The 19,844-nt window shown below is 41.1% G+C and overlaps 3 protein-coding genes across 3 annotated transcripts in view; 1 reads left to right on the forward strand and 2 right to left on the reverse strand.

Moving 5' to 3' along the window:
* LOC137874554 (CD209 antigen-like protein E) overlaps positions 1-2,771 on the forward strand; it is a 3,191-nt gene extending 420 nt beyond the window's left edge. The window contains exons 2-6 of the mRNA XM_068713298.1: positions 387-485; positions 702-848; positions 984-1,144; positions 1,252-1,376; positions 2,430-2,771. Coding sequence (XP_068569399.1) covers positions 387-485; positions 702-848; positions 984-1,144; positions 1,252-1,376; positions 2,430-2,547 — 650 coding nt within the window. The 3' untranslated portion in view covers positions 2,548-2,771. The remainder of the gene's footprint in view (positions 1-386; positions 486-701; positions 849-983; positions 1,145-1,251; positions 1,377-2,429) is intronic.
* On the reverse strand, positions 2,739-8,352 carry si:dkey-219e21.2 (E3 ubiquitin-protein ligase TRIM39). Its single transcript, XM_068713296.1, has 10 exons — positions 8,294-8,352; positions 7,724-7,773; positions 7,178-7,320; positions 6,913-7,011; positions 5,394-5,525; positions 5,087-5,209; positions 4,769-4,897; positions 3,974-4,052; positions 3,830-3,856; positions 2,739-3,726 (listed from the first exon to the last, which is right to left on the reverse strand). The coding sequence occupies exons 2-10, from the start codon at positions 7,749-7,751 to the stop codon at positions 3,191-3,193; spliced, it is 1,296 nt and encodes a 431-aa protein (XP_068569397.1). The 5' UTR covers positions 7,752-7,773; positions 8,294-8,352; the 3' UTR covers positions 2,739-3,190.
* A 1,689-nt stretch (positions 8,353-10,041) lies between these two features.
* Positions 10,042-19,243, reverse strand: capgb (capping protein (actin filament), gelsolin-like b). Its single transcript, XM_068713297.1, has 9 exons — positions 19,027-19,243; positions 14,880-15,070; positions 13,459-13,613; positions 12,670-12,828; positions 12,351-12,500; positions 11,453-11,539; positions 11,226-11,358; positions 10,637-10,728; positions 10,042-10,442 (listed from the first exon to the last, which is right to left on the reverse strand). The coding sequence occupies exons 2-9, from the start codon at positions 15,067-15,069 to the stop codon at positions 10,377-10,379; spliced, it is 1,032 nt and encodes a 343-aa protein (XP_068569398.1). The 5' UTR covers position 15,070; positions 19,027-19,243; the 3' UTR covers positions 10,042-10,376.
* Positions 19,244-19,844: the final 601 nt, after the last annotated feature.

Raw genomic sequence — 19,844 nt, forward strand, 5'->3', positions numbered from 1 at the left:
TGAAAGACTCTGAGCTGTGTGATACTGTGACATGCTGTTCAACTTGTCAGTACTTTGTGTACCACCCCAAAGACTTCACCGACAATAACAAGCGAAGCTGCTGTATCTTCTGGTTTCAAAGTACAAGTTTACTTCTTTAGGAAAGTGTCACAGTTTTTATCTTAATGGGTGTCAGAGGCCAGAAGGGAAACGTGTGCACACATGAACTGTTGATAAGCAAGTCATGATTTGATAAATACTTTATAATGGAAGTGTGTTTTAGTCCTGAAATCACTGGCTAACATTTTCACTGTTTGCATCATCGACATGTAGAGAATTAAAATGTCATCTTCAATGATAAACTTCTTTGTTTCATGATTGTTGACATTTTTTTTTTACCGCCACAGATGCAAGATGCTGTCAAACATGTCAGCTGACAATTCGAGTGGTTATTGCTATAACAACAATCCTGGTCTCGGGACTTATTTTGTGTTTCGTATTATTTGGTGAGTATGAGTATCAGAGAATACATTTTTACAATATATTGTATTTTTATATATATATATATATATATATATATATATATATATATATATATATATATATACTCTATTGTACAGTTTCCAGTTAATTTGATTCTGATTCAGACAGTCAAAGGGTCCAGATTAAGTGTGTGTGTGTGTGTGTGACTACCATATTCTTCTTGAAATTGTATTTGTCAGCCACGTGGACGGCAGCACCAGAAGTGGATCAGACCTCCAAAACGTCAGGAGAGGAGCTGATGATGATGATGATGATGGAGGAGCGAGTGCAGCAGTGCCAACAACAGCGCCATGATGTTGACCTGATGCTCCACGCTGCCACTCAAGGTGATTTACACTTTCTTCTCTGATACAAACATCTGACATTGTGACATCTGATTTAACGGATGAAGTGGTGAAGGCTCTCGTGAAAGCGTTCAGGATCTTTACCCTATCCTTTCATCATCCTCCTGCTGTCTGTAGACTCCAGGTGCAGTTTGTGTCCAGACGGATGGCGGTGGTGGAGGAGTCACTGCTACTTCTTTTCAGTGGGACTGCAGAAAGATCGTCGGTGGAATGAGAGCGATGAGTTCTGCCTGCAGCACAACAGCAGCCTGGCTGTGATCAAAGACTCTGCAGAGATGGTAGGAGAGGGAAGACGGGGACACGGGGTAGCCAGACTGGAAACACCCGGTGGCATTTCTGTCCCCAAAATGGAAATAAAGTCCTCTAAATGTTGCTTCCTCCTCAGGAATTTATCCAAAGTGTGATGAGGAAGTTCCCTTACTTGCCCTTTCCGTGGATTGGACTGACAGACGCTAAGCAGGAGGGTCAGTGGCTCTGGTTGGACGGGACAGACATCCAGCACTACATGCCGTAAGTCCAGAGGGATGGGCACAAACGTTCTTCACATGCAGGATTGAATAAAAGAGAACATCTTAGCACAAAGGTGACAGGAGAGGTACATAGGAGAACATCCTGTAGATCAACATTCATGGAAAGAGCGGTGATGCTCTTGATTTATTTGTGGAGCTTTGAGGCATTCTGCACTGCAAGATAGGTGAACTACTATCCTTTGTTTTTGTACAGAATCAACTTAAACCAGATTTACAGGCACTATTATGGTAACTGGCACATTAAAGTCACAGCTCTCACTGTGAAGAAACAAACTGTGCTTGTTTATGTATCTCATTTTAGACATGTGTATGTGAATACAAAAATAGATGCAGTAGAGAGAAATCATTTTATTTATCCCATGGGTTGAATATCAGTGTTACAGCAGCATGAAAGTCAGGCAAAACACAAAAAATGTAAGAAACAAAATACGACAAATAATGTCTTGTAATCTTCTAACCCAGTAGATATTGATAGAAAACACATTTCTGACCTGTACTGATGTATTTTCTTGATGATTAACATAAACATCATAAAACATCATACATTTTAATTCTGTTTGCTTTACTACAGAAATATAATACGTTTATATAAGCATATGCACATACACACTGACATACAACTGAGTGTATCTGTCTACATGTAATGTAAGTATTTAGTACACAATATTTAGAAACTGTTCACTGTTCACCTTGCCGTGTGACGGCCCTGTCTGATGGGGAACTGAAGCCGTTCTATCCAGCTGTGCTCTTTTCAAAGCAACAAGACTCCATTGACAAAAACACTACTTTTACCTCACAGAACATGGGTTGCTGGTCTACCGCTGCCTCGACCGGTTTGTTTGTGTTATTGTGTGACTGTAGTGAATCCAAACTAACCCCTTTAAAACACCAAATCCACTCGGTAACAAACAAACTAAATGAACAGTGACAAAATAAGTACCTCACACATCCACACAGATCCATTTTTCTTTGGATTGAGACGCTGTAATGCTGTCAGGTGTCCTCTCTCATCACCTACCTGTGTGCTTTGAAGGGTGACGGTGGAGTGGGACGCTGATCACAGGGACTGTGCAGACCTGAGGGGAGGTGGGAGTCTCTTCGCCTCCAGCTGCGAGGCTTATGGGCCCTGGGCGTGTAAGAGAGACTCCTGACACACATCTACACACATTTTATATTTCTTTTTATCAAAGACTGGATGCTGTTACTAAACATGTGAAGTGATGTATTTATCTGAAAGTGCATTATAAAGTGCATGCATGTATCTAGATGCAGAATGTGTTCACACTTTTGTGTCTACACATGAATATGAATGTTGTAGAAATTGAAGTGCTCTTTCAAAACATTTCATTTAAAAAAAAATAAATACTTTTATTTACTCCCATGTTTTTGTTTCTCATGGTCTGATACAAAATCTCTGAAATCATTGCAGATTTTTTAGATCATTTTCGGAGTGGTAGGATCAGATACATCTATCAACAACATCATCAGCACTTTGATATGGTTCAGTCTTTGTTTATGTCGTTTAAAGTCTGGCGCATAAGAGATTTTAAATTCAGCTTAAAGGGCAGAAATTGACAGACATATTTAAAGCAACATTCGGAGAAGGAAAATTCATGTAAACTTCCAAATATTTGTGTGCTTTTGAAAGTCGGAGCTCGTGCTTTTCAGGTAAATCTAATTGATGACGCCACTTTTCGAAAAAATCATCTCCGTGCAGATTTTGTATTCTGTACGTTTTCAATGCAATTTTTGTTCAAGTCAAAGTGAATTCTTCCAAGCATCCAATACGAGTTGTTAAGGCTCATCTAGATCCGTAGTTATTTGCTGGATGGTCATGCATGTGCGACCATCCAGCGGGGCGAAAAGAGGGTACAGCTTCCCTCTGAAGCTTCCAGTGAAGGTGTAGATGTGGGACTTTGTTTCTGCGTTGTAGAAGGAGATCTGGCCCTCTTCGTAGTCTAAGTAGATCCCCATTCGTCGAGGCATGAGGCCGACGGGCAGTGGAGTCTCCGGCTTGGTGCAGGCGTAGAACTGGTTTGTGCTGCGCCACAAGACCCAGTAGCCCTGCTTTGGGGTCATGGGGAACCGGCCCTGGCGCTTGGAGCCGGCAGTGGTCAGACCCACGCGCCAGTAGCCGTTTTTGGCTATGTCTACCTCCCAGTAGTGGCGGCCGCTGCTGTAGCCCTCCCAGCCCAGCACGCAGGGCCAGCCGTCGAAGCGCTGCACGCTGTGAGGCAGGTCGGACTCTGAGTGGCCCTCCTGGACCCTACGCTGGTTCTCTGACAGCTGCAGCCAGGGGTGGTTGGTCATTGGGTCCAGAATCACATCAGCTGTTAGGAAAAAAAGAAAGGAGCACAAATGAGTGAGTCGTCCTGTGATTGATATGTTTGCTTTTTCTCTGTGAGATAGGATGAAGATAAAAGCTGATCTTACCTGCTGCACTGCAAATCCAAGTCCAAACTGAAATTGAGACACATACATTATATTAAAGTCGTAATCTATAAACCAGGGAAATGTCCATCGTACATATGATTAAGACAAGATTAAAATTAGTTTAAAATGATTTTAAATGTGCACCTGAGTTGGGGATGTATCTTGGAGTTCCTGCTTTCCAGGTCCTTTGCTTTGCCAGTAACCACAACTGTGGAATCATTTTCTGAAAAGGAAATAATAAAAATGTTTTATAACAAAGAGCTTTTTCAATGCAGCCTCTCGTTATGACCATGCAATTTCAAATATCATGTAAATGCTGTGTGATCTATGAAAGCAATGATGCAAAACACAAGGTTTATTGAACTGTTTTTCTCTTCCACACTAAATAAAAGCCCTGGAAGTCATAAATACACATATATATGTGTGTATTGTTACTACACAAGTCATGTGACGTATTCATGCCTTAACCATGGCTGAAATAAACAGGCTCCAACCCCAAAAGAATCCTTCAATCTTTGCTGCAAACGCCACACCATCATTTGCGTATGTGATGATAATAGTGGTGACTCAGCAGTTATCAGCACATTTATTGTTGCAATTTATCATGTCGGAGGCCGATCAGGGTCATATAAACTAAATCACCAAGTTCATTTATTGATGCTCTGCACGCATTCGAAGAGCAGGGTTCACTCAAATCACACATTACATAAAGTCGTTTCATAACTACGCCATGCCTGCACCACGTGGTATCATTTAACAACTGCTTGTTGTTCTGTGTTTTACGGCTTTTAACAATGGTTTCAGGCTATCAGATTAAAATTGTTTATCCTTGAATTCATTTCACTTCCCAAGATTTATGTCATTTTGGACTTCCCAAATAATTTTTCTTTTAGATATGAACCTCCGATTGTTTCTTTGTGTGACTCGGTGGTTTCTCACCGTGCTGTCTTCTTTGAGCAGAGACCAGGTGATGAACTCCAGCAGAGGCAGCATGTTAACCAGCCGTTTCTTCTTCAGGCCGAGCTGACGCAACACTTTACCCAGCTCGTCGCTCTCAACACCGCAACTCTGCAAACACCAAAGAAAAGTTTCCTTAAAAACAAACGCGTGACAATAACTCTGATGTGAAGTGCTTGCCGGCTTGAGAGTGAAGCTAAATAGTCTATCTTCGTGTGCTCTGCTTGTGTTCATTTCTGTTGACGGCAACTAATACTAAAAGTTTTTGGGACTTTCGGTTTTAATTCTAGGACTCCTCACCTCAGTTGCCTTTTGTAGCTCCTTTGCCCACTCCATGATCCTCATTTGTGTGTTCTCATTGGCACCCTCTTCTTTATTTTCACTGTCTTCACTCTCTGATGCCCAGGGCTTCTCCGTCAGGAGCTGAGGACACAAACACAGGAAGTTAAGATTGATATTTTTGCTGTTTGTTATATCAGAATGTGTTTCCTCTCACAACCACAGCTGTTCCAAAGATTGCACCTTCAATCAGTCATTGATAGTCACTGTATGGTCTTTTTTGAGCACCACAATACTCAATCACACATTGGCTCGTGTGTGTCCTGACCTTGTCGACATGGTGGAGCTCGTTGGCCCACTCCAGGATCAGTTTCCTGCTCTCCTCAAGACTGCGCTCGGTGCGGCTGTCTGAACTCTCGGAGTCTTTCTTACTGGTGCCCTCCTCTGGATCATCGCTGCCCTGCTCAAACACAACACATCACAGTGTCACTCCCTCATAAGAACACAATGGCGGTGTCACTATGACAGTGAGATGACATAAAGACAAATGTCGACAGTAATGTGAGTTTCAAGGCTCAGGAAAATTGGGCACTGACTATCTTATGAAAGTCATATGAGCCCCTTGAAAAGATGTGGTACGTTACGTGCCGAGGCCCACCCTGCATGTCTAAGCGCTGCAGGGCAGAGGGTCATGTAGCCTGGCTATAAAAGAGTCAATAAACGCATCTGCTTTCAGCACACACCCATTCAAATAACCAAGGCGTCGCTCTGCATGACCAAGCAAAGTAATCGTTTCCCATAGCAGCGCTTATCCAGTCCGTACTGTGATAGATAGTGGTTCACCTGACCGTATAAGGCGGCGTAACTGTGGTCATTAAAAACAAAACGTTGCACATTTGTGAGCTTTTATCTCCAGCTGTGAACTTTTAACAGACTTAAAATGATCAACCAAGAGCCTGTGATGCCTTTTTCCTCATTTCCCGGACAGAATCAAAAGACTCTCATCTGTTTGTTTTTTTTACTCAACATTTTACCAAAGCTGGCAAACAACAAGCGTCTACATTAAAAAAAGAAAGTGAAGGATGATAAAGGGGTAAACAAACATGAGCACTTCCATGTTTTGTTTCTTAAGTCTACAAATGACGTGCGAGATATTCACACAAACCTTTCTGTATTTGGTCTTCGTCCTCTAAGTTCACACGTGATACTGCTGTTAATGAGTAATATTGTACAGAATTGTAATTTCCCTTTCACCTAAAAAGTCAATAAGAAAACTACATGTAGCTCAGACTGCTGTGGCCAGAGTCTTAACTGAAACAAGAACATGGATCACATTTCCCCACAGCTAAAGACTGGCTCAGGTATCTTTTTATGATTGATTGTAAAGTTCTTTATAAAGCTTTAAATGTTGCCTCTTTCCTATATCAGAGATTTTCTTTCATTTTCTGTTCCAGCCAGATCACCACGGTCCTCCACTTCTTTTCTTTAATATGCTCCTTATTCGTCACATAAAAGTACCGGTAAGATGCCTTTTCATGCCTCTGATATTATGACAGGCTCTCTTTGTATTTTCAAAAGGAAATCAGAGAACTTTTTAATGTGGAGTAATGTTAAAGCCTTAGTTTTTAAGCTTTTATCATTGGTTTTTGCATTATTCTTTTATTCTCAGTGTTTGCTTTATTTTATTCTATTTACTTTAATGATTTTAACATTATATTGTTGTAATCTTTAGTCTTTCGTGGGAGAGCATGTTTGTATGAAAGATGCTATATAAATAAATAGACAATAACATTAATATGAGTCTGCTAAGCCACTGACTGTTTCTCCTTCCTTCTCTCATGTCCTACCTTGCAGACTTGATCCACTTGCTCCTTCCAGTGATGGATGAACTGCACACACTCCTGCAGGCTGCGTAGATCCTTCAGGCCGTTCTGACGAGGATGTGCCTGCAGGAAACGTAACAGGTCACATTTATGTTTATTCCTACTGTAGGCTTTTTTTTTTTTATGATAGTCAAAAACCCAAATGGGAAATTCATACAGGTCAAACAAAAACAGAATCACTGAAATAATTTAGATCAGTTTAATTAAAATCAAGGCTGTTTGGATGTACCGTGTGTTTGGTGAGGTTGTTGGTGGCTCTGCTGGGGGCCGAGCTGTGAATCTGGACGTCCTCCTCGGGCAGCGTCCAGCGTACGGCCCCGATGGAGCTGCTCTGGGTGCTGCTGCTATCACCCAGCTTCAGCGTGTCCACTCCTGCAGGGGGACAAATTCAGGACAAAACAACGTCTTTTGAGTTCCAGTTAATATGAGTTCACACGAAAAAAAAGAGGGAAAAGGGAAGGTTTACCTTTCCAACAAAGGAAGGAAATCAACATGACAGCGTATTGATATTCCAATAGTAATAATAGAAAATATAATTAATAGAGATTCAGAGTGGCTTGAAGAGTGTTGGCGATCAATTATTTACAGACACAATCAAAGTCTTTAAACCCTGAATGATTTACTGTAAACATTTATGAGTATCAGACTGGATAAGCTCCATGACATCACATTATCTGCCCAGGGTTCAGGCAGAGGTTGTAAGCTATCGAGCATGAATGTAGAGGATAGTGGCATCGGCAGTGATTGAATGAAGATATTTTTAAAAAAAACGTACTTTTAGCAGTTTTCAGGATACTCTTCATCTCTATGGTGGCGTCCTCACAGCTGTGAAGCAGAGAATAATACAAATGTGATGCTGATGAAAGAAGTAAAAGCAGCAATACAGAAATATAAAAATACAAGAACATTACAAGTAAAAGTCCGGCATTGAAACTGTAAGTAATATTAGCAAAATGCACTTTATGCATCAAGAGTAAAATGGCCCCATATTGACTATTTTATCATTGAATTCTTTTTTACTGATGTATGAATGTGTAAAACTATTTTATTGGCTGTTAAATCTATAGCAATAAATCAAATATTTCCAGATTTACGTTCTCTTTGTTAAGAAATGTCTTAATAAGTTCAAATAAAATTTCAAAGGAAATATGATACAACTACAGAATGTTAAGAAACATACTATTGCTGTAAAACCTAGATTACACTTGTATAGACGTTCAATTCTATACTGAATCTAAATTCAGAAGAAAATGTTAAAATGTTGTCATGTATTCAGTCATATCACACAGACCTGTATCAAAGACATGTCACAGTGTAGTGTAGGCTGGTATTCATTGTTTCATACCTCTTGTCTGAGGAGCGATGGTGCAGCTCTGCTGGTGGAGACGACTGGACCGCCGCTGCTCTCTGGACAGCGAATGCTCTCCAGTCAGCGGTTTTGTTCCTCTCTGTGTCTCTCTGATCTTTGGACTTTTTTTATGGCCTCTGAGGTGGCGATGGAAAGGTCTCAGACACGAAATCTAACGGCTTCCCGGCAGCTGCTGCCACTATTCCCATAAAGGCACATAAGCCTGATTTCTTTTATAGCTCTGGATGGATTTGGAGTTTGTCCATTTTGGCCATTATAAGGAAGAAGTTTCAGACTTGAGGTCAAATGACAAAACCTAAAGGTTTGATCATACTCTTAAATCATAAATTAATGTAAATGTTTTTTAAGGCAGTTTTTTTTCCAAGGAATGATGGTTTACTCCCATGCCTTTTATACTTTTCCCCTCATATGTCTCTTTTCAAAAGATTAGAAGATGAAAGAGATGTTCAATAATGGTCACAAAATCAAATATGATCCCTCTTTGACGCACACAGAACAGTCCATTGAAAACTAAGCTTCAAATATCATGCTTGCAAAGCAGGAACATCTTAAAAAAATACAACCACCTCACATGGTTAACATATATGCGACCCATTTACTTCTTGGTTATCTACTGGAAGGAAGACGTCATCACATCAGGGTCTCACCCCACGTCATCACCCTGCCCTGTGACATGCAGTCATCGGCCTAATAGGCCATAAATACATCACACTCAACCAGACAGTATTCATTTCAGCCTTCAGTGGCCATTAAAGCGGCGGTAACATGAACGTATAACAGTATATGAGGATGCATATGCAGTTGTATATTTAGTTGTCCAGCAACTTTGAACAGCAACACGAGACAATACAAAAAGACATGTAAAAAGAGGACTTTAAAATACTGGAAGAAGGCAGGCATTTCTTTTTTTATATATGTATGTACCTAAGTAATTTAATTAGTTTCATTTATTTTTATTATCTTTTTGTAAAATATCATTATTGGTTTTATGTACACTGATGGCTCAGAGTTCATGGTATACGGGTGAACAGAGAATAAAGTGATGTATTGTGTTCAAAATCAATAAAGATATGCAATACAAAAAAAAGAGACCATGAAGCTGTTACTTTTTGAGATGTGACACGGTACGCGTCTAAAATCTTATTATATAATAATGCAATTTAAAAAACACAATAGTCATTTAAACACTAAAGTATCATTTTAAAAACTGATTAAAACACATTGAGTACTGATATTTATTCAGACTGAAATCACTATCCGCGGTGGGAAAAGTATTTACTTTACTTAAGTAGCAGCTCAACAATGTAAAATACTTAATTACAAGTAAAAGTCCTGCAGTCAAAGGTATGTTACGTTTTATCTGAAAAAAGGATTAAAAGTAAAAATACTCACAATGCATAAAAACAGCCCTGTGAGTGAAATATATTATCCAGGATTATTATTTATGTGTGTGTAGGTGGAGCGAATTTAACCACTCCATATACTGTTGGGTAATTTCAAAAACAATGCATCATATTCTATAACATAGCATAACCTCGTTACCTCAAACCTTTACATAAGTGCTGCACTGATTACAGTGGACCATGACTGTGACGTCAAACAGGGTTGTTGTAAAGAGGGTGTAGTTCAAACCACGTTATGTAAAGACCGTTGTCATGGGCGATTCTGTGGCTGAACGTCTCACAAAGCAAATTTGTTGGAGGGTAAAAAAAATCAAATCAAACCACGTTCTTTAGCAAGCAGTTTCATTTAATGTCAAATGTGGGCAAATCTGTGACACTAGAACAAATGTAAAAAAAAAAAGAACAAAAAATCCAAACTCATTTCAATTATAATCCTTATAATCTCAACAAAAGAAACTTGTCTGCATTTATAAAAGTGGCATCACATCTCTTATTCTACCAGTTTCAAAACTGCTCTGTCAGCACGGTACCTTACAAATATGTACATACAAGTAAATGCATATAAAAAATGTTTTCTATGTCAGATGCTGTCTGATTTCAGATGTACAGCTTCTCATCGCTTGCAGGATTTTTGTCAAATGTTCCCATGGAATGTTTTAGTTCCAGTTCTTGAAGAACTGCTTGAAGATGATGGTCTCCTTCCCCTGTGGAAGTATCTCCACCTGCAGCACAATACACCGACACTTTTACAGCTGGAGGCGATAAACTAGATCCGTGAATAATCCTATAAAATCATTACAAGCTGCTGTAAAGCCTGCAGCTGGTGATATACAACTAGTGGGAGAGCAGCTAGAATAACATTTACAATAAGTGAGAGGCTAGTTCTACATTTTTAGAGAGAGTTTAGAATCAGTACCTGTGTTTTCATCCTGGGGTACTTCATTTTTTCAATGAAGTTATCCGCCATCTGTAGGGCCACCTGCTTCTCCTCAGCGTTTGCTCCGTTACCTGACAGTGAATCAATGTCTCACATTAGCACTGGCAGTATTATATATATATATATATATATATATATATATATATATTATACTGCCAGTGCAGTATATTTTTATATATATATATATATATATATATCATATTGTTAGTGGATCTTCAGCAGCCGCTAGTAGTAGAACAGCTCATTTAAAGGGATTTTTAAAACTGTGCAGTTAATTTTTTTCATTTTAAAAATGCAAACGTACAATGAATCAGATGTGGACAGATTGAGACTGTACAGTAACTACAGATCATGCTGATGTTATTTAGGAAATGCTCATCCTTCACTTTTCCAAGTGCGGGCCTTGAGACTCTCCTCCCTGTGAAAACTGTATTTTTTCACAATGCTCATTAAAATTTGATCCAATTAGATACCGAATGTCACTGGCATGCAACAACTATCACTTTCCTCGGTATGCATTTCAGGCGCCACGAGTTTGCTGGTTCGGGGTCAAGTAGTACTTCCTCACCTTTCCAGACGAAGATCTTTCCGTTGGCGCCGTTGTCCAGAATGAAGCAGTCGTCACGAACCAGCAGATCCTTGGCAAACGGGCTCTTCTCCGACACTTTGGTCGTCATCATGGAACCTGTCGCATCAGACACCTGTGGAGTAAATGCACACATTTGTATACTTGAAGTATGCAAATGGTCGTTTGATGCGTAGGTGCAGTTGTAAAAGCTTTGCAGATGACGTTACCTTGTAGAGGGAGGCAGAGTTGGAAGCGTCTGCTTGCTTGTCCTCCTCTGGTGTGCTCTCTGCCAGCTGAGGCATCTGTCCCAGGACCTGCTCAGCAACAAGACCCAAAGCTCAGCTTGTTTTTCAGGAGTTCATTCAGTTGATTTTCAATCATTTCTGGGGATTGACCTGGAAAGCATGTGCTTGTTTTCTTTCTTTCCAAGAGTTCAATGATAAGATTGACACCAGCCTAATGTCAAGTTCAGAAGTGAGGTTGATTCATACATTTGAGATAATGGAGAGTTTTGTTTACACAGTTCATTGTTCATATATACATGTTGAATTCATTTCATCAGTGACTTTGAAACAGTTACAATAACCTGCTGAATCTATTGTTTTCCTCACATTTAACTCGCTTTAAGTCTTTCTGGCTTCTGATTGGTTAGTTCAGTCACATGAAGCTGAGGGTGAAGAACAGTAAAGTGCTGCTTAAGAAAGTTTTCCGTCTCCTTCCAGATGTTTCTTCTCAACAAGAGTGATCCAACCGCCGCATATTGAACCCTCACGTCACACTAATTATGAAGCTTCAGGCAGCAGACGGTTAGAAGAAACAAAAGGGAAACAGCTGTTCATACCAGGCCTTCTAAAGCTCACTAATTAACACATTTATAGCACGAAGACATGAGGGTGGTGACGGTTTTACTTATCTAAATCCTAGACAGCAAGCAAATTGGTGCATTTCTTAAAATGTCAAATGGTTCCATTATAATTTATAATTAATTTATGTCCTTTATAATTAAAATCATTTTCATTTACTTTCAGAATTGGGACCTTTGATGCATGTAATTCCCCTGTCGCTGTCCCCAAATCCAGTCTGGTTTTCTACACTGTCAATGTTTATTTTAAAGTGTGCATTTACCTTCAGCATCTCCTCAGGCTCGTCCCCCTCGTTGCTGTCCACAATGCGGGCTTTACCGTGTCTGTCCGTGTCACGGATCAGCGAGGCGATCTCACGCACCATCTGCTTCTCAAAGATGTTGGCCTGCGACCCGATCCACGACACGATGGTCTGGAGGGCCAACGAAGACAGCGTGAGATCACAACAACTGTGAAACTGTCACTGTATTCATATTCACCTCATGCAATTTGCAGATTCACAACCAACTTTATTTCAGATCACAACAGTATACTGAGTGCTTGGGCCAACTTATGTAAGCCGACAGATGTTTTCGTTTCACCTCTCCCAGATCAAGGATGAAGCAGTCTCCTTTGTTGAAGCTGCTCCAGGACAGCTCCACCTCCTTGGCACGGATGTTGCGTTTCCCTTTGATCTGGTACAACCTCTGCACCGTCCCAGAGCCCTGAGTCCTCCTGAAGCCCGACTCCACTCCGCCCACCTGTGAGAGACATGCATGGGATCCTCATGTAAAGGCATTGTGGCTTTTAGGTTTATTTTTTTATGCTTTATATAATTTGTCCTGCTGGGAAATGAAAGCTGTAACATGGTGTGTTTTAGCAAACACAACTTGGCGCCCTGCAAATGGAGTTGGGTGAATGAACTTTGGAACAATGGCCATAATATCCAGGTCCCTGTAAAATGATAACAGGGATTAAGCCAACAATAAAAAGATGGCAGATAAAATGAGAGATATGTCTTAAGGCAAGTTTTGCATCTAAAAATAATTTAAGTTTAGTTGAAATTGCAAGTTCAACACTTAATTCAACATATATGAAGAATTTTATTTATAATACTACATTTTTCTATTATTCTATTTGACTCTTTTTAAAAGCTATTTATGTCTATGTCTTACAAAAACTATAATAATATTAAAAGCAATATAAGCTAATACCAAACTGCATCATTCTTTCATTAAAACTTTCGTGGAAATTTTACAGAAATTACAAACCCATAAAAATCAAGCTGAAGTTTTTTTGACGATAGAGATATTTGTACTGTGTATTTCTCTCATATTTTGATGGCGTTTGAAGCATCTGAACATGCAGAGTCGGGTCTACTTCTTCCTCACCTTGTAGCTGACGCCTCTGGGGAAGAGGGCCATGAACTCCGGGGACTCGTAGCCCTGGACCTGCCTGTGCTGAATGGGGTCACCACTCAGAAAGTTGTCCAGCTGGGTGGCCAGCATGGCGCACACTATCTGCTCGTCCCTGGACGACTTCTCACCTACGACAGAGAAGAGGTTAGTAAGAGAGGAAAGAACTAATTATTGAGCTCACAAAACTGATTTTATGAACATCTTTTTCTTCATGCACAACACATGTAGGCGACCTTTCTTTCTGTTCATAGTTTCTGATTTATTCTTAATGAACCTTTTGGTTCATTAGAGGGAAGTGGTCTTTGAATGACATAAGAAAAAAAGGAAATGAGGCCACAAAGGTTGACATGCCACAGTATGAGGAACAAAGAGCCGCTGACAGAAGGTGATGGTTCATGGAGACATAAGAGACGAAAAGCAAACAGTGTGTCGGCCAGCGGACGCACAAAGACAACAAAGTCAGTTGTAAATAAGTGGAGGAGGGAGGGGAGGCTTCATAGAGACGCATGCTTGGGCACAGAGAGCCGTCTCCAAGCTATAACAATCAGCTTAGTGTTACCTAAGCACCGGATACATGCTGGAAACAACAGCCACATTTGAGTACGGTAGCGGCCCTGCATTTTTAATGGACCCCCGCTCCAAAACCATCCCAGTTTCCCTCGGGACTTCTTACTCTCTCCCCCCGCTCATCATCCCTCCCTCCCTCCCTCGCCATCCAGCCTCTCTCCTCACACGTGTCTCATGTGTCATCACCATTAGTGGGATGACGGGGCCGGGATTAGGTGCGTAGTAAGCACTGGACAATGGTTAGTGTTTTTTGCTGAACAGAGTGAAATAGAAATAGGAAAAGTATCTCGTCAAGTCAGGACTACACATTAAAGTGTAAAAGGTTTTGACTTGTGTCTCTTCTGCCTGAGGAACAAAAGACCTTCTTGGTCCAATTAGCAGTAATTCATTTTCAGCAGACATGGAAGCTGTAGTCGAGGTTGTTGGAAGCAATTAACGCTGTTTGAAGACAAATGCAGACTTAAGAGACGTACAACAACCTGTACCACTGACAGACTTGTGACAGTTGTTACTACCCCGTTCTTGATCTGACCTACAGAGCTCTGATGGGCTCAGTTTTCCAACTGAGGAAATTGTATTCACAATGCTTTTTCTTTGATAAATAAATGAAGCTGCCTTGATTTAACAGCAGTCGTTTGACATCATTGATTGGTTTTGTCCTGAAATGAGACGCCATCATTGTAAATGTGCCACCTGACTCACTGGCAGCCTGTTGAGTGTCCAAAGAGCTTCAGTCTTGAGACAGATAGCGTAGCTGCATGCTACATAACCCTATTGTGTTGCTTTCCTCATGACAGATATTATTTACCCAGATGTTTCTCTCTCACCTATCCACATGTGGAGGTCAGCTCCCAATTGACCGCGGTTGTCCAGCACCAGGTAGGAGTCCCCGTTATAAAAGGCTCCGACCTCGGAGGGATCCAGCGGCACTGCCTTCAGCTTCTCCACCCTCCACACTCGGAGGCCCGGCTCGCTGGCCTCTGGACCAAACTGACCTGGTGCTGCCTTGGGGAGCATACTGCAAGGAGAGAAGAAGAAAAGAACGGTAAGACAAAAGGAAAGGGGACACACTTTGCTGTAGAGAGCTCCACGGACTGACAAATGTGATTTTTTTTACAATGAATAACAGTCAGGTGGAACTCTGTGTCATACTTAGTTTAAATAAATCCCCTCTTACAGAAGGGGAAGAGGTTGGCTGAAACAGGAATCGTAAATACATGGAGGCACTGTTTCCAGTGGGACTGGATGCTCGGTTTTGGTCAGAATAAGGAGAAGTAAAAGCAGAAGTCCTCGAGGACAAATTCAGAAAGTGCCAAAGTTGTCACAATCAGAAGATGGGTGTCCACTTCCTCGACATTCTCACTTAAGTTTTACAGAACTGTGCTGTTTTCCACACTGACAGAAATATTAAGTAAACAGGTTAAACTGTAAAGACCAGAGCTCAACACAGACGCCTCCAAAACCACAGTCCCTTTAGGTAAGACAGAGCGGAGGGAGCGGTTGATGTGCAATAACATTTAGACTTGACACAAAATGAGGAGTTGCGTTGCTGCTTAACAACCACAGGCTACAATACATCACTTATATGCAACACAAGACCAAGCAGGCCACACTAATACAACAAAGCCAGGTGTGGCTGTATGCAAGCAAGATCAGGTCACAGGTGGGACTGAGCCAGGTATGGATTTGGATGAGTCACTCTAATGTACGCCTCTCTCTCCGTCTTGTGGTTTTTTCCCACCATGACACACAGGTTGTTTATATGCTACATCTGAACACACCTCTATCTCTTCCTCTGTTCTTGCCTTGCCGCCTTGTATTTTGCACGACTGAAACCGAGTGAGGTTTGTAGAGGGACACGTTACTGCTACCTTTCTTTTCCTATTTTCTCTCACTGTGTTCTTAGATGATGTGATGGAGCAACAGGTGCCGAAATTGAGCTACATTCACTGTTTGGTCATTATTTTCAGATAGGAATCAAAATAAAATCAAGTTAAAACTCGGTAAATACAATTTTTACACAAAACAACAAAAATGAGGAATGTAAAGATGGGGAAAAAGGAAACAATGAAAAACTCAAGGTCCACTTGCTAGCTTTTTCCTGAGCTTTTAACTTTCACCCATATCTCATGGTCTTCCTCAGCAGATAGAGACAACTCAGTTCATCACATGTGATGTAACATGACAAACTGGAGTTTGCTCAGTTGTTCGGTAATTTAGGCAATGTCAGCTATATCTATCCACTTGTTGTTGTTTATGTGCTGTTTTAAGGTCAAGACTGAACTTTTTCCTAATTTTAGTTTGATTGACAAAGCGAGAAATTGACTTTTGCACTTCCTGAGGAGAAAGAGTTATCTGATGCAATATGAGAGTGTTCAATATCTGCAGTTTCGTGCTTCCACAGATAATCACAAGATTTCCTGGATGATAACACACAAGCATTTGAAACCAGATCAAAGTTACAGCTACATCAGTTATAGTTTCTGCTGAAGTTTGATAAGAATTAAGCCCTGCAGCTTTAGAAGCGTTGTTACAGCAATATGAATATCATTGTGTTAAAATAAACCAATTTAATACGGGTGTAACATTTACTGAACCTTCTTGTTTATCCTATCATTATGTAAATCAGCAGTTTATGTTTTAATTTTGCTGCTAGACCGACGCCAGAAACCATAACTGATAAAGGAGGACTGGTAAACAAACAATTATCCTGATTACGGTGATGAGAGTCAACTAAGGACACTGATCAAACATGCAAAAACACAGCTATATAATCTGTTCAAATGACTCATAAGGAAGCAGAAACATTTGACGCTAATCATCAGCATTGTGGTCAGTCAAACAGGATGCCGCAACACCAACGCCCCTTTTCGTTTTGAGGGTTTTCAGCTTGGAAGTTATTTTGTACGACTCTCATCTCCTGTTATCTGATATCAGCTAATACTTTTACAGCTCATTTTAATAAACTGTGATCAATAAACAGGTGCGGTCTACTGACCAAAACAAACCAGACGGAGAGCGTAAAAATGCAGCAGAGGGAATATTTGAACACATAAATTGGTAGAGGAGGTAAGGGAGCGAGGAAAGGGCCTGAGGCAGCACATGCAGGGCCCTGAGTTAAGGTTACAATGCTTGGACAGCCGCTCCAAGAGCACGTAAGGAGGCAGAGAAAAAGGCCCGATACACTTAACTGTATGATCTCCTGAGGTACCTCCAGCATGCTGTCTGACTCCGGCTCCATTCTGCGTGTCCACTGGTGTGTGTGTGTGTGTGTGTGTGTGTGTGTGTGTGTGAGTGAGTGAGAGACCCGGTGTGTGTGGGGTTGTAAGGGATCGAGAGGTCTGGCGAGGAGGAGTGTTAGTGCTCACCTGGCCTGGTTAGCTTATATGTGAGAGGTAACTGGAGCCGGTGTGATGAAAGCCTACCTGCCGCCTGAGGATAGGACGCTGTGTGTGTGTGGGGGGGGGGGGGGGAGTAGAGTCGGGTTCCTGGTTCCTGGCTAAAGCTAAACACCATGTGGATAATTAGTGGAAGAGCAAACTGCTGGCTCCTCCATCTTTCCACTCTTCCCTTCTTCTCTGACTCCAGCTCTTCCTACCTCCTACTTTACCCTGTTTACTCTCGTTCTACGCAAAGGCCAACAAAAACTCTCACTATTTCTTTCCCAAGCAGGGGTGTAGCATTAACTTTAGGCCCTCACGCTTGGGAAGTCACCCTGAACACCTATTCCCCTTTTCTGTCATCCCCACGCCACCATCATTCATTTATCGACGCTGAAAGCGTCAGCGTCAGCAAATACAAGTCACTCGGCCTTTCACAGTAGTCACAACATGTGGGAAATCTTCTTAATTGACCCTTTAAATTATTATTATTATTATTATTATTTTGTAATTTAAGGGCACACCCTGTATTTTGGGGCTCTTGGTAGTGAGCACTAGTCCTAAAATGATCAGTAAACATAGTTTCTGAAATGTGAGATCTGCTCTGTTTCCTGTGTTATTACTCTGTGGCGTTGAGCTAGTTATTTACTGTATGAGCTGGAGACCTTAAAGATTGAATCTTTAGACTCTAGACTCTTTATAGAGCCAGTCTGTTTAATCCAATCTTGTTGTTTACATCAAGGGAATAAGAAAAGAAATTAAGAAAGGAATAAATTCAAACGTGAGTCTAGATTATGTCACCAAAAGAGAAGACAAGGCAGACATTAAAAGATTTTAAAAACAGATAGAAGCTTGCTCTTTTGACCTGGGCTACTGGGGTGGTCAGTGGGGTTTAGATGGAAACAAGAGGTCACTGTTGGGCTACAGGGGTCACTAACTCAATCTGTCATTCATGCGTTGATAACCAGACAGAAATATGAGAGCAGACAATATGTAGGCGGACAGAGCGGCAGGCGTGGAGAGACCTGAGAGTAATCTGTCAATTGATGGGTGAGTGTATACAGTCTGTGTGTGTGTGTGTGTGTGTGTGTGTGTGTGTGTGTGTGTGTGTGGCTGTGTACACTGTATGTTTATGAGATTAGGAGACTGAAATCCGTCAGGGTGTTGCAGACGGGGAATTTAGAGGACCAGAGAACAAAGAGGAAGGAGCAGGAAGCTTCTTGCTTTGATACCCAACCCTAACTTTAAGGAAGTTGCTGCAAGTAAGACCAGGATGATGTGTAGGAAGTGAGACATGGACACAGCGGGAAAAGAAGCTAAAGTTTAGGTTCCCCCACTGACAACAGAAAAAGGTGGAGCAGACATTAAGCAAAGAGTTTGAATGGAAAGACGGATGTCAGAGTGAGTCTCGCTGAAGTTAAACTAACGATTCAATGTTCCGTTGTGAGATTCCTCAGCTGATTTCAAGAGAAGGAATGTGTTGAGCAAACAGGGAGGCAAAATTAAAAAAAAAATTCCTTCAGGGTGAAAGTAAAACCGGACAAAGAAAGAACAAATCTGTACAGCAAAAATAAGGTTCATGTTGAAAACTTACCTTGGAGAGTGAGTTGGCGGTGGGATACAACACGTCTGAGCGGAGAGCAGAGAGAAAAGCAGTCATGCAAAGTGAAACACGTACCTAAACCCACAAATTCTTTCTTTCTCTAACGCACACGCACACACACGCACACACACACACACACACACACACACACACACACACACACACACACACACACACACACACACACACACACACACACACACACACACACACAAGGTATTTCCTGTCTGTCTCTGGCAGTCTTATGCCAGCCCTCTGACTCAACCACAAAAGAAGCAAAAAGTGACTTCAAATAGAGGAAGAGAAAGCAAACTAGGCCTACTTGACAAATCTTTATTCATCTGATAAAACAGCTCATTTTCAACCTGATTTTTAGTACTTGAATTGCATTACTTTCTTTTAAAATACAAAGATGTAGTGGCACAAAAACACAAATTACAAAAGATGTCCTCTAAATTAGATCATTTGTAGTAGCTTTCTAGTACCACTAACTTGAAGATTGTTGCCCTTCCTTTCTAATCTCCTCGCACTTAAAGTTGAACTTTTTAAAAGGTAAACTCTCCTTCTAACAATTGCCCTCTCATAAATGACGATCTCCACAGTTGGTAAATATCCCCACAGCAACCGATCTCAACACACCTGGTAGTCATACATGATTTTCCCCCAAATCAAACACGCCCATGTCGAAAGCACGGTGAAACCTCAGAGAGAAACCTGTGATTCATCGCTCCCTCAGGTAAACATTATCGACCTGACGGAGCCGCATACAGGAGAGGAAAGATCAGTCTGACTTGAGTTTAGATAAGCAC

This window comes from Cebidichthys violaceus, unplaced genomic scaffold (genome assembly GCF_023349555.1).
Source record: "Cebidichthys violaceus isolate CVI_PGR_0920_01 unplaced genomic scaffold, fCebVio1.0.p SCAF_19, whole genome shotgun sequence".
NCBI lineage: Eukaryota > Metazoa > Chordata > Actinopteri > Perciformes > Stichaeidae > Cebidichthys > Cebidichthys violaceus.